This window comes from Kogia breviceps, chromosome 6 (genome assembly GCF_026419965.1).
Source record: "Kogia breviceps isolate mKogBre1 chromosome 6, mKogBre1 haplotype 1, whole genome shotgun sequence".
NCBI classification, from domain to species: Eukaryota; Metazoa; Chordata; class Mammalia; order Artiodactyla; family Physeteridae; genus Kogia; species Kogia breviceps.
In genome coordinates this window covers 75871472-75884464 of record NC_081315.1, presented here as the reverse complement: position 1 = coordinate 75884464, position 12993 = coordinate 75871472, and the positions used below count along the sequence as shown (strand labels likewise).

Here is a 12993-nt window from a genome sequence, read left to right as displayed (position 1 = left end):
GAAGTGGGGGTCTCGTTCTAGATAGAGGTGACCATTGTAGTAAATGTGCTGTGTCACCCATACCAAACCATTTCTTCTGATAACTCATCTTCCAGAGGTTTTGCCACTCTAGTTCTCCATACATTTTTGTTCCATAAGCAGCCAGCTTTTATGCTCATGAATATTGTCATGAACCCACGGATATCAATAATAAAGTTTTAGCTATAGTCATAACAGATTTCTCCTTTATAGACATATGCACACAATTAGAAACCTTGCTTTTTTGCCTCTTAGATTGCTATATCATTTGGCTTGGAGAGGTACTCCATGTTGAGCTCAAGAAATATTTATTCATATGACTACTTGATAACTTATTTATGGGGTATTTCAGAATTATGAAATGAATTCTACTAGCAATATGACTTTGGCAAGATCACTTAACATGTGTTTTCTTGCTTGCAAAATGCAGTTAATAGTTTCAACTTTGCTGTTGTCACCATGTTGTTTTAAGAATCACAATAGCTTAGGCAAGCTTGCAGTTTACTCTGAAGTTTTGTGCTGATGTAAGGCAGTAGTATTTATTTTATTTTATTTTATTTCATTTATTTATTTATTTATTTTTGGCTGCATTGGGTCTGTTGCTGCATGCAAGCTTTCTCTAGTTGTGGTGAGCAGGGGCTACTCTTCGTTGCGGTGCGTGGGCTTCTCATTGTGGTGGCTTCTTTTGTTGCAGAGCATGGGCTCTAGGCACGCTGAAGCTCTAGGGCTTCAGTAGTTGTGGCATGCGGGTGTCAGTAGTTGTGGCTCACGGGCTCTAGAGCACAGACTCCGTAGTTGTGGTGCACAGGCTCAGATGCTCTGCGGCATGTGGGATCTTCCCAGACCAGGGATCGAACCTGTGTCCCCTGCATTGGCAGGAGGATTCTCAACCACTGTGCCACCAGGGAAGCCCTGCAGTAGTACTATTAATGGCATTCTCTTCATTATTTTTACCACTCCCAGAAGAGGGTGATAAATTGTGTGTTTTTCCAGGGAGAGTCACTCCAGGACAGCTCACGTCCTATATTCATCTCTTCAAGAACAACCTCAAAGCTCTAAAGAATCACTGTGGGCTCCTGCAGCTTGGGCTGGCCACTGTTCAAACTCTGAAACACCCGCAGACTGCCAAGTGGGACAACTTTCTGGCTTTTGAAAGGCTCCTTCTCCAGGTATGTTGCTCTGGGAGCATCTTGGGATATTAATAATTAAAGTTTTTAATTCCAGGAAAAAACTTTGATATTTATTATAATCTTAGTAATAAATCATATTGTTGACATATGCCCTATATCATATTCTCTAAGTGCCCCCAATTTAAAATTCAAGTAGCAGTTTTTTTTCTATATCTACTTTTTTTTTTTTTTGTGGTACGCGGGCCTCTCACTGTTGTGGCCTCTCCCGTTGAGGAGCACAGGCTCCGGATGCGCCAGCTCAGTGGCCACGGCTCACGGGCCCAGCTGCTCCGCGGCATGTGGGATCTTCCCGGACCGGGGCACGAACCCGTGTTCCCTGCATCGGCAGGCAGATTCTCAACCACCTGCGCCACCAGGGAAGCCCTACTTTTTTTTTTTTTTTTTTTTTTTTGACAGTAACGTCTTTGGCTTCTCATTCAATACTTAGAATGTTTTTTGAGTATTTGACTAAACTTTGAAGATCTCTTTTCAGTTTTATGCCATTTGGACCTTTCTTGATCTTCATGGCATCTTTATTTAATCCTTGCTGCTTTTCCTGTAGAATATTGCTACTGTTTACATTTCTTCTGACACTACTTTCTAATCCTTAAACAACATATAGCATGTGGCTTAAAATGATGCTTCTAGGGCTTCCCTGGTGGCGCAGTGGTTGAGAGTCCGCCTGCCGATGCAGGGGATACGGGTTCGTGCCCCGGTCCGGGAAGATCCGACATGCTGTGGAGCGGCTGAGCCCGTGAGCCATGGCCGCTGAGCCTGCGCGTTCGGAGCCTGTGCTCCGCAATGGGAGAGGCCACAACAGTGAGAGACCCGCGTACTGCAAAAAAAAAAAAAAAAAAAAAAAACACAACAAAACAAACAAAAAAAATGATGCTTCTAATAGACGAAAGGGAGGCACACTCCATTTGTAATTTTCTTTTTTTTTTTAAGTATTAGCTTATTTATATATTTATTTATTTGGATGCTCTGGGACTTAGTTGTGGCACATGGGATCTTCCTTGCCACATGCGGGATCTTTAGTTGTGGCATGCAGGATCTTTTTTTAGTTGCAGCATGCAGGATCTTAGTTGTGGCATGTGAGATCTAGTTTCCTGACCAGGGATCAAACTGGGGCCCCCTGCATTGGGAGAGTGGAGTTTTAACCCCTGGACCACCAGGGAAGTCCTCATTTGTAATTTTCATGAAGGGAGATGTATGTGGAGTAGGACCTTTTCACTATTGATAAAATATTTTCATGGGAAACTTTTAAGAAGATGTATTTTTAAAAATTATAAAGTATTTCAAACACATAAAATAATATGACAAATATTTATGTACCTTACACATAGATTCAATATAATTTACTAGTGTTTTATGTTTACTTTATATCCTTTTTCATTAAAGAAATAAAACTAGACATAAAGTTGAAGCATCTCTGATACTATATCCCTTTCCTGCTCTGATTCTCCTTTTTCCTTTCCCAGTGGTAATCACAAGCTTGATTCCTTGTTTCTATATGTTTATTAGATATTTATTTTCCCATGAATAATACAGAGTATTATGCTATGGGTTTTACTTTTTATGTAAGTGATATCACATTATAAGTATCCCTAAACAACCTGCTTTTCCCTCTCAGCGTTGTTTTAAGATAATCCAAATTGACATGTATAGATTTAATTGTATAAATATTCAACTTATGGAATCCATATTGATGTATAATTAGACTGTTCCATATTTTTGTGTGTGTGTGTGTGTGTGTGTGTGTGTGTGTGTGTGGTTAGAAAGAATGAGATGAATAGCCTGGAACTTGTCTTCTGGTCCACATGTGAGAGAGTGTCTCTAGGGCATATGACTTGGAGAGGATTGTTACTTTGTTAACCATGCATGAGTTTAACCATGTTGAGTTTACGAAATATCACCAAACTGATCATCAAAGACAGTTGACCCTTCTGCTAGGACTGGATGACAGTTTGTTTCCCAGCATAGTGTCCAACACTCAGTATTATCAAATTTAAACATTTTTTTATAATGGGTCAGTACTATCTTTGTATAAATTTGCATTTCTCTGGCTACTGATAAGGCTGAGAACCTTCCGTAGTATTTATTAGCTATTCAGTTTTCCTCTTCTATCAATCACTCATTTTTATACTTATCTATTTATGTATCAGAAAAAACTGTTTTATGTCATGCAAATACTTCTCCCAGACTGTGGTTTGGCTTTTAAATTTAATTCCTATATGTTTTATTGTACAAAATTTTTGTATTTGATGTACTCTAGTTAATGAATATTATCTTTTATATTCTTATTTATGTTTTATATTAGAAATCTAAGTTCTAAATATATTGTTCAGTATTTTCCTTTAAAAATTAATTTTTGTTTTTGACATTTGAATTTTGTTTATTTATTTAACATCTTTATTGGAGTATAATTGCTTTACAATGGTGTGTTAGTTTCTGCTTTATAATAAAGTGAATCAGCCATACATATACACATATCCCCATATCTCCTCCCTCTTTCATCTCCCTCCTACCCTCCCTGACATTTGAATCTTTAATCCACCTGGAATTTATCTTTGTTTATGATATTATTGGGATCTCATTTTCTTTTCTTCCATATGGATAGCCTATTCTCCCCACACCATTTAGGAAATATTCCATTGTGCTGTAGATTACTTACCTAACAGTCATTTCCCTCTTTCTCATGTTGGCAGAACACCAGTTTTGTTCCAGTGTCCACTCTTTTCCCACATGATTCAGGCAAATCCTGATTGGTCTCAGACTATATTAATATTCTCATCTCCCCACCTAATGATTGGTTTAGCAGTTCTAGCCTAAGAGAGGCAAAGTGAAGTTTGCTGGAGGTGCTTCTAAGAAAGACTTTCTTTTGCCCCTGTAGAAAAATACATAATGAAGAAACAAGCTCCTTTTGATATATGTTTGTGACACTTTGAGTATTTTGTAATAATGAAGGGAGCTCACTGAGATCCTGAAAAAGATAAACAGTACCTAAATCCTTAAAGATGACTTTGAGGGCTTCCCTGGTGGCACAGTGGTTGGAGATCGCCTGCCGATGCAGGGGACACGGGTTCGTGCCCCGGTCCGGGAAGATCCCACATACCGCAGAGCGGCTAGGTCCGTGAGCCATGGCCGCTGAGCCTGCGCGTCTGGAGACTGTGCTCTGCAATGGGAGAGGCCACAACAGTGCGAGGCCCGTGTACCGCAAAAAAAAAAAAAAAAAAGACTGAGTCGTACCTCAGAATATCTTGTTTTGTGAGATGATGATTCTTCTCATTGTTTAAGCCATTTTAGTTGGTTTTTTGTTATTTGGAACCAAAAGATATTCATCCTTTTCTCAATGATACATGATATACTAAGATCTCATATAAAAATAGGTTTGTATCTCACTTTCTAGTCTGTTTCAGTGGTCAATTTATCCATCGCAGAATTAATACCACAGTGTTAAAATTAACATGTCCAGTTTTATGCCTTTCTCTATAAAAGAAACTTACTAGATTTTTTATGGGTACTTTAATGATTTTAATACCAGTTGTAAATTGAATTTTCTAATTGCTCATTGCTGGTGTTTTGGAATACTCTTGGCTTGACTTTTGGCTGGTGATCACATGTCCAACAACCTTGCATTTTGTATTAATATTTGTTTTCCTATTTCTTGCTGTGATTCATTGGTTGTCCTGTATTTCCTCTGCAGGCAATAATATTATCTGCGAATAATGGCAGTTTTGTTATTTCCTTTCCATACTTCATACCACTTTCTTTTTTAGTGCACTGACCAGGCATACTAGAACCCTACTCAGTAGAGGCAATGAAAATAGGCATTTTCATCTTATTGCTGACTTTAAAGACAATGTTCTAAAATTTTACCATTAATTATTATGTTTTGTTTTGTTTTTAATCAGGCTAGGGAACTTTCTTAATCTTATTTTGCTGAATTGTTGTTGTTGTTATTGCTGTTTTTATCCTGCCTGAGTGTTGAATTTCACTTAGTACAGATTCTGAAATTTTTTAGATGAATATATATATATATTTGGTTTTCTCCCATTATCTGTTAATGTGGTGAATGGTATTTATAGTTTTTAAAATAATCATTACTGCATTCCTGGGATAAGTTTAACTTGATCCTACACATACACACACACACACACACACACACACACACACACACACACACACACTGCTAGATTTAGTTTACTAATATTTTATTTATGCATTTGTATCTATGCTTGTGAGATTACCTTATAATTTTTCTTCATTGTGCTGATGTTGTCCAGTTTCAAAGCAAAGCTTACAGTAGTTAAGTAAAATCAGAGTGAATTTCATTTTTTGTATTCTTTGGAGCTATTTGTATAAGAAAGGAATTTTCAGTTGCTTAAAAGTGAAATATGCCTAAATTTAGAATCATGTGGACCTGTTGTGTTGTTGTTAGACCTAGATTTTTACTTCCAATTTGATAACTTAAGTGTTTATAGATCTACTTAATTCTCTGTTTTTTCTTGAGATTATTTTGGTAGTTCATATTCATTTAAATCCATTCATCTATATTTTCAAATTGGCATAAATTTATTTATAGAATTCTCTTAAAATTTTTAAATCTCCTTTGAATATATAGTTGTAATTCCTTTTTTCAATACCTGGTATTTTTATTGCAAAATTAAGTCTCTTTTTGATTTTGGTTCGTATTAGCAGAATTTTATTAGTCACACCGAAGAATCAGCTTTAGTTTTTTATTTTGATACACTCATTTGTGCTTTGTTTTATTTTTCATTAATTTCTGTTTTTATATTATTTCCTTTCTTCTGTATTCTTTGGTTTTACTCTGTTGTTCTTTTTTTTAACTTCCTATTTTCAAATAATGTATTTAAGATTATGAATTTCCCTCTAAATACTGCTGTAGCTTAGTCCAAATTTTGACTGTCTTTGTTGTTATTCAGTTCTAAATATTTCACAATTTCTATTATGATTTTCCCTTTGATTTATTTATTATTTAGATTGCATGATATATTTTAAGTTTATAAATATATGAGGTCTTTTAAAAAAACTTATTTTTACTTGATTGTTAGATTGTGGTCAGATAATGTGTTTTGAATGATATAATCTCCTTATTTATGTGACTTCCTTTGTATGTGATTCATTTCTCTAAATGGTCCACATATACTCAAAAAGAATGTTTATTCTCTAATTGTTTTATGTAGGGTTCCATAAATGTCCCTTAGCTTATAGTAATCATATATAATATATATTAAAATACATATTATTATAATATAAATAATTCAAATAAATATAAATGATTCAAAGATACATTTTTTTTTTTTTTTTTTTGTACACGGGCCTATCACTGTTGTTGCCTCTCCCGTTGCAGAGCACAGGCTCTGGACGCGCAGGTTCAGCGGCCATGGCTCACGGGCCCAGCCGCTCCGTGGCATGTGGGATCTTCCCTGACCGGGGCACGAACCCGTGTCCCCTGCATCGGCAGGCGGACTCTCAACCACTGCGCCACCAGGGAAGCCCTAAAGATACATTAAAAAAATTCTTTATCTCCTTACTTACTAGCTTCTGACAGAAGTGTTTTCAAATTTCCCAGTATGATTGTGGATTTATCAATTATTCCTTATATTTTTTCTGTAACTGTATCTATCTATGTCACCTATATCTATATCTACTTATTAAAAACCAGGTCACAATTCTAATGTAATTCCACAGGGTTCATTCTAGTTTTCTCTCTTTCCTTATCTATAAATCCCTTCTTTAGGTAACCAGTTTTCCATTAGCACTGCTGCCCCTCTCACAGGTGCCTTCCTCACTCACCTGGGCTTGTCTTCCTGCTCCAGGCTATGGCCAGGCCCACTAGGATGTTCTGTTTTACTTCACACAAAGGTGCCCCTATTGAAACCTCTCCACGTGAATGCCCTTCCCACCTCACTCAGGCTCTGACCTCTAGTGCTGTGCTGCCTGGCCTCCACCTCTTGTATGGGTGCCCTCCTCAGCCCTCTCAGCCTCCAGGACCCCACACCAAGCCCTGCTGCTGCTCCCATGGCACAGATGCCCTCTTCCCTCTGTAGGCTCGGACATCCCGTGCCAGAATATTGCCATTGCCACTCCCCTGTTTGCATGTTCTCACCTCCCTGCTCAGACTCTTACACTCTATCTTGGGAGATTGCTGTCCCCCAACCTCCCCATGGATGCCTGTCTCACCTCCTTTGGTTCTGACAACCTGTGTAGGGCTGCTGCTTCATTCCCCCCCCTTCTCTGCCCACCCCACTCCCTCCCAGAGACTCCCTTCTCACCTCACAGGGGCCTTGGTCGCCATTTAGACACACCCCTCATCTTGCTCAGGTTCTGAAACCCTGCACTGGGTCTTCACTGCCACCAGCCTCTGTGATGTTCTTTTCTGCCACTTTGGGTTCCAACAACCCCTGCTTAGCTCTGCCACCCACTATGCGAAGATGCCCTCCTCACCCTCTTTTGATGCTGACACCTGCACTGGGATGCCCTTGCTTCCCGCCATGCACTCCCTTGGGCTCTGGCAACCTGCTCTAGGCCACTGCTACAACCTCCCTCCCTCCTCTTGCCCTGCCACCAGGACAACCTCCTCACCCCTGCCTACCACTGACGCCGTGCAAGGTGAATCTCTAGCACCAAAATCTAACAAGAGTGTTTCAAAACAAGGCACAGCAGTTTTCTCCCAAGAATGATAATCCTTCAACTCACCAGAGATTTCTGAAGAAACATGACACAGTATAATTCTATGGCATCTTATATTTATAATTAATTTTTGGAATCCTTTTCCATGTTAGACTGCCTCAGATGTGACCACGGTACTTGGTGTGCTTCTCTCAGCAAGTGGAGAAGGAATAAAAAGACAGGGAAAAAGAAGTAACATTTAAAATGCTAAAACCCCACTTTTATCATTATTGCACATGATCAGCACTGTGTTCTCAGTCATTTCTGGGTCCTTATAAGTTCGTGTTTTCGCACAGGCGAACTTATACACCAGCCATAGCAATTGCTCTTTGTTTATGAACAGGCTTATTTTATCTCGTGTACACTCATCCATTATTGTAATGAGTCATAATATATGCTGAGCCACCCTATTTACAGACTTTGGTATGAAAGAAGAGCATCTGAGTTTACTTCGAGCGTGAGGACAATGTCTAGCTTTCCCTAAGGGCTTGAGAGCCACCTAATGCAAATCTCAGGCAGTGCTGAGAGCTGTTTATTTCTTTGGAGACTCATTTCCACCACTCTCTCCCCAGCCTCTGTCCCTGAACCTCAGTGTTGACTTCATGGCCTAAGTATCCCTGTAGACAACCTTGGTAAAGAAAAAGAAATTGGTCTTGGAAATGTATAATTAAACACAGGTTACTGCACTCCTTTTACTCACTGCCATCTCTTGGCTCAGTGGTTCTGGTGATTCAGTGACTAGTCAGCAAGAGATCTGGGTACTATTCATAAGACTTGTGTTTGACTCAGGCCCTGGAATATCACAGAAAGATAATACTGTGTGCTCAAAAGAGAAACTTTTTTGATTATTATTGGGAAAAATCTAATAATTATTTGCAGTGAATGTTTTTAAAAACCAAAGGGGATAAAGCGTCTTCTCAATTCCTTTTTCTCTCCATTTTCATCAAGGTCCAATATCACAGTCTGTGTTTTAGGCATTCAGTACATATGTGCTAATTAACAAGTAATTCTGTTTCAAGTTAAAAAATGTAGAAACGAAGTTGAAACTGAATGTGGCTGCATCTATGATTCTATTAATGAATGTATTCACTTGTAAAAGTTGCTTTGCTTTTCTTTTAATCAAAGTACGGATTTACCTAATTTGGTGGTAGCCTTTGAAGAATTCTTTTTTATTACTATAAAAAAAAGAAAGTTTGATTTAGCTTCCTCATCTAAATGGGAATAAAGTGCCTACATCATAGTGTTATTGTCAGGATTGGATGAGATTACATATGTATATCACTAAGTACAGTGCTTGACATATAGTAAATTCTCAATAAATAGTAGTCATTATTCTTTTAGCTGAGCCAAAAATATTGCAAATGCCAATTTACTTTATGCAAGTAATAGTTTTAATATATTCTCACCTAAATTTTGTTTTTCTGAATTAAAATTTACCGAGGAAGAATGAAACTGTTACATAGAAAACTGTTTCTGTCTTTTTTTACTTACTATTTGATGATGTTTAACAGTATTTTTCTTAAATCCAGACTTAAATCTCATTGTTTCTACATTGTATATCTGATGTTTTATTGCTAATTGTCTCAAAGAAAAACTTTTACTGACCATAATTTATTGGTGGTTATAAAACGATAGCAAACTATGTAGTAGAGGAAACAACTGTGTTTATACTTTCTAAAACACATACTTTATAAATATATATGTAGTATCTATCTCCAGTTATTTTTTAGGTAGAATTTACATTTCTAAATAAAAAAATCCAACTTGGAAAATGACTTTTAAAATTTTTTAAAAAATTTTTTGGCCACATTGGGTCTTTGTTGCTGCGAGCAGGCTTTCTCTAGTTGTGGCAAGCAGGGGCTCCTTGTCATTGCGGTGCGTGGGCGTCTCATTGCAGTGGCTTTGCTTGTTGCAGAGCACAGGCTCTAGCTGTGCAGATTTCAGTAGTTACAGCACGTGGACTCAGTAATTGCGGCACACAGGCCCTAGAGCGCGCAGGCTTCAGTAGTTGTGGCTCGTGGGCTCTAGAGTGCAGGCTCAGTAGTTGTGGTGCACGGGTTAGTTGCTCCACGGCATGTGGGATCTTCCCTGGACCAGGGATAGAACCCGTGTCCCCTGCATTGGCAGGCGGATTCTTAACCACTGTGCCACAAGGGAAGTCCGGAAAATGACGTTTAAATGAAATATAAATGATTTATAGAGCCACTCACGATTTTCCAGGTAAACGTTGCTTTAGTTTTTAATGTTATCTGTCTTTGCAATGAAAAGTCGGCACAACATTTTATCAGTTGCCAAAGCAGTTTTTAATAGGTAGAATTAGTTTTCTTTTTGAGATGCTAAATTTCAGAGTATCTCTTCTGTACAGATCAGGTTTAACTAAACTAAATGACAGTATGTCTGCTTGTCCTATAGCAAATTGGTGGGTTTTACCGTCTCAGTCCTCTAGAGCTTCTATTAGGTCCCAAGCCAGACGGCTAGGCTTGGAAATGTAATGGCTCATTTTAGGTCTGTTCCTGACTTCACCAACACCCTGGGAGGTCCTGATTTGTCACTTGCAAAAGTGCTGGTGATATTATTTGGATGAAGAGTGAGGGAAGAGGCAAAAAGAGGTGGTCCCTAAAGTCAGACCTGAGTGTTGTTTACAGTTATGGAGATTTTTCATAGGATTTTTGCTGAGAAGGAAATTGTGGAGCATGTTAAAAGAAAACGTCTTGTTTCTTTACGCTCTACTCTTAACACTTCGGACACCAAATGTGTAGGGGTTTTTCCCACAGCAAGCAATCCTCCAACCCACTACTGGGTGTCACACCCACTGGGTATCCTGTAATTCAATTATGACTAACTAAATGGAGTTAGCACAGACCACGCAGGTTATGGGCTAAGTCCCACAAGACTGCCCCCCACTTTAGACATTAGTTGCAAGTCTGGGCCTCTCATACTTCTGACCAACCTGCTATCAATCAGGGTTCCCACGACCCCCTCTTGGGTTCCATAATTTGCCATAATGGCTCACAAAACTCAGGGAAACATTTATATTTTTATTTATTTATTTTTCAACACTTTATTTTTTTAACATCTTTATTGGAGTATAATTGCTTTATAATGGTGTGTTAGTTTCTGCTTTATAACAAAGTGAATCAGTTATACATATACATATGTCCCCATATCTCTTCCCTCTTATGTCTCCCTCCCTCCCACCCTCCCTATCCCACCCCTCTAGGTGGTCACAGAGCACCGAGCTGATCTCCCTGTACTATGCGGCTGCTTCCCACTAGCTATCTATTTTATGTTTGGTAGTGTATATATGTCCATGCCACTCTCTCACTTTGTCCCAGCTTACCCTTCCCGAAACATTAATTTAAGTTTCAGCTTATTAGAACTCGGTTGAGGTCTGAAAGTTTCCTAGGAGCAGGAGCTTCTGTTCCCATGGAGTTGGGGTGTCCCACCCTCCCAGCACATGGATGTGTTTACCAGCCCCAAAGCTCTCTAAACCCTATACTTTTGGGATTTTTATGGAGGCTTCATCTCGTAGACATGATTAATTATTAACTCAGTCTCTAGCCCTTCTCCCATTCCTGGAGGATAGGGCAGGGGGTGTGAAACTGAAAGTCCAAGATTCTATTCTTGGCTTGGTCTTTCTGGTGACCAGCCCCTATCCAGGAGCTACCCAGGAACCCACCAAGAATCACCTCATTAGAACAAACGATGCTCCTATCATCCAGGAAATTCCAAGGGATTTAGGAGTTCTTTGTACCAGGAATCAGGGTCCAAGACCAACTATTAGAACAGAAGATGCTCCTAGCACCCCTGTTGCTCAGGAAAATACAAGGGTTTTCGGAGCTATGTGCCAGGAATTGGGGACAGAGACCAAATATATGTTTCTTACTATGTCACAGTGGTTTTCATAGTATTACATCAAATTTACTGCAAAAGCCATTTATCAGAGGAGAGCATCACCCAGCCCACCGCCGATTTCCACGAAGAGAGGTTTTCCTAGGCACGCCCTTGGTCTGTCACTGACCCTTTATTCCCTCCTCTGTTACAGAGAGGGGTGTTTTATCTGGTTGGCAAGTTCGGGACAAATGAATGGGCTGAACTCTGTCTTTTCTCCTCTTGGGAGGGGCCCTGCGTGTGGAGAGCACTGTGGGGCTCAGCGCTTTCAGAATTAGAATCTGCCCTCATTGGCTGGCAGCCTGCTCTTTTTCTCCACCCTTCTTATTCTTTATAGCAAGCTGGCAGAAGCTTGTTTTGAATGAAATGTCTTAAATATTTTTGGAAAAAGGTTAAATGGGGATTTATCAGTTGCCTCTTTGGACATTTGTATTAAACAGTTGTATACAAAGAGAGGTAGGAATGAACCTAATACAGAAGAAAACTTCTTTTTGATTGAGCTGAAAATAGTTAAAGTCATTTTCCATTCTGAAAAGAAAAGGGGCAGCTTTGGCTTGAAGAATACTACCATTTCTTATTGATTCTAAAATATCCATTTTTTCACATTTGCACACTTCTGAAATTGGGGTGCATCTTGGAATCAATGGCATGTCTCACTCTAAGTGCAGTATTTTTTTCTCTTGCCAGGGTACATAAAATAATGGTGTGTGTTATAATCAGTTGTGTCTTCCAGTCAGTGAAATGGGGTTTTGAAAGTAGGAAGTGGATGAAAATTTCCCCAGATCTTGGGTCTGACTTAGTATTTTCCTGACTGTTCTGTTGCCATTGTGTTAAAATAGTGGCATTTGAGTGGCATATTGCCTTCACCGGCTGAGTATGATAAAAGATTTGTCACTTGGGATATTCGTCTCACTGGAGAGCACCTTTCATAAGTAAAGAGGTGGTCTTTCTTTTAGGCAATTTTGTGACTATTAGACTATGCTGTGAATACATCATGATAATTTAAGTAATACTGAATTTTCCCCTAAACTGCCCTAGGACCAAGGAATACATGCTTTGGGGATGATCTCTTAGGCTGGCGCTATTAAGTCTTAGGTTAAGATTTTTATGAGTGGATTCTTGGTAGCTTAAGAATGTGTTGACTTAACTTGGGTCCCTATAGTGAAATATAAGTTGTGTAATATTTAAAATATAATACTAATTGGGCTTCCCTGGTGGT

General features: G+C 38.9%; 1 protein-coding gene across 2 annotated transcripts in view; it reads left to right on the top strand.

The window, feature by feature from the left end:
- Positions 1–12993, top strand: part of SCFD2 (sec1 family domain containing 2) — a 400215-nt gene that overhangs the window by 58748 nt on the left and 328474 nt on the right. For both annotated transcript variants that reach the window (XM_059065766.2, XM_067036078.1), the window contains exon 4: positions 1012–1187. In XM_059065766.2, coding sequence (XP_058921749.1) covers positions 1012–1187 — 176 coding nt within the window. The remainder of the gene's footprint in view (positions 1–1011; positions 1188–12993) is intronic.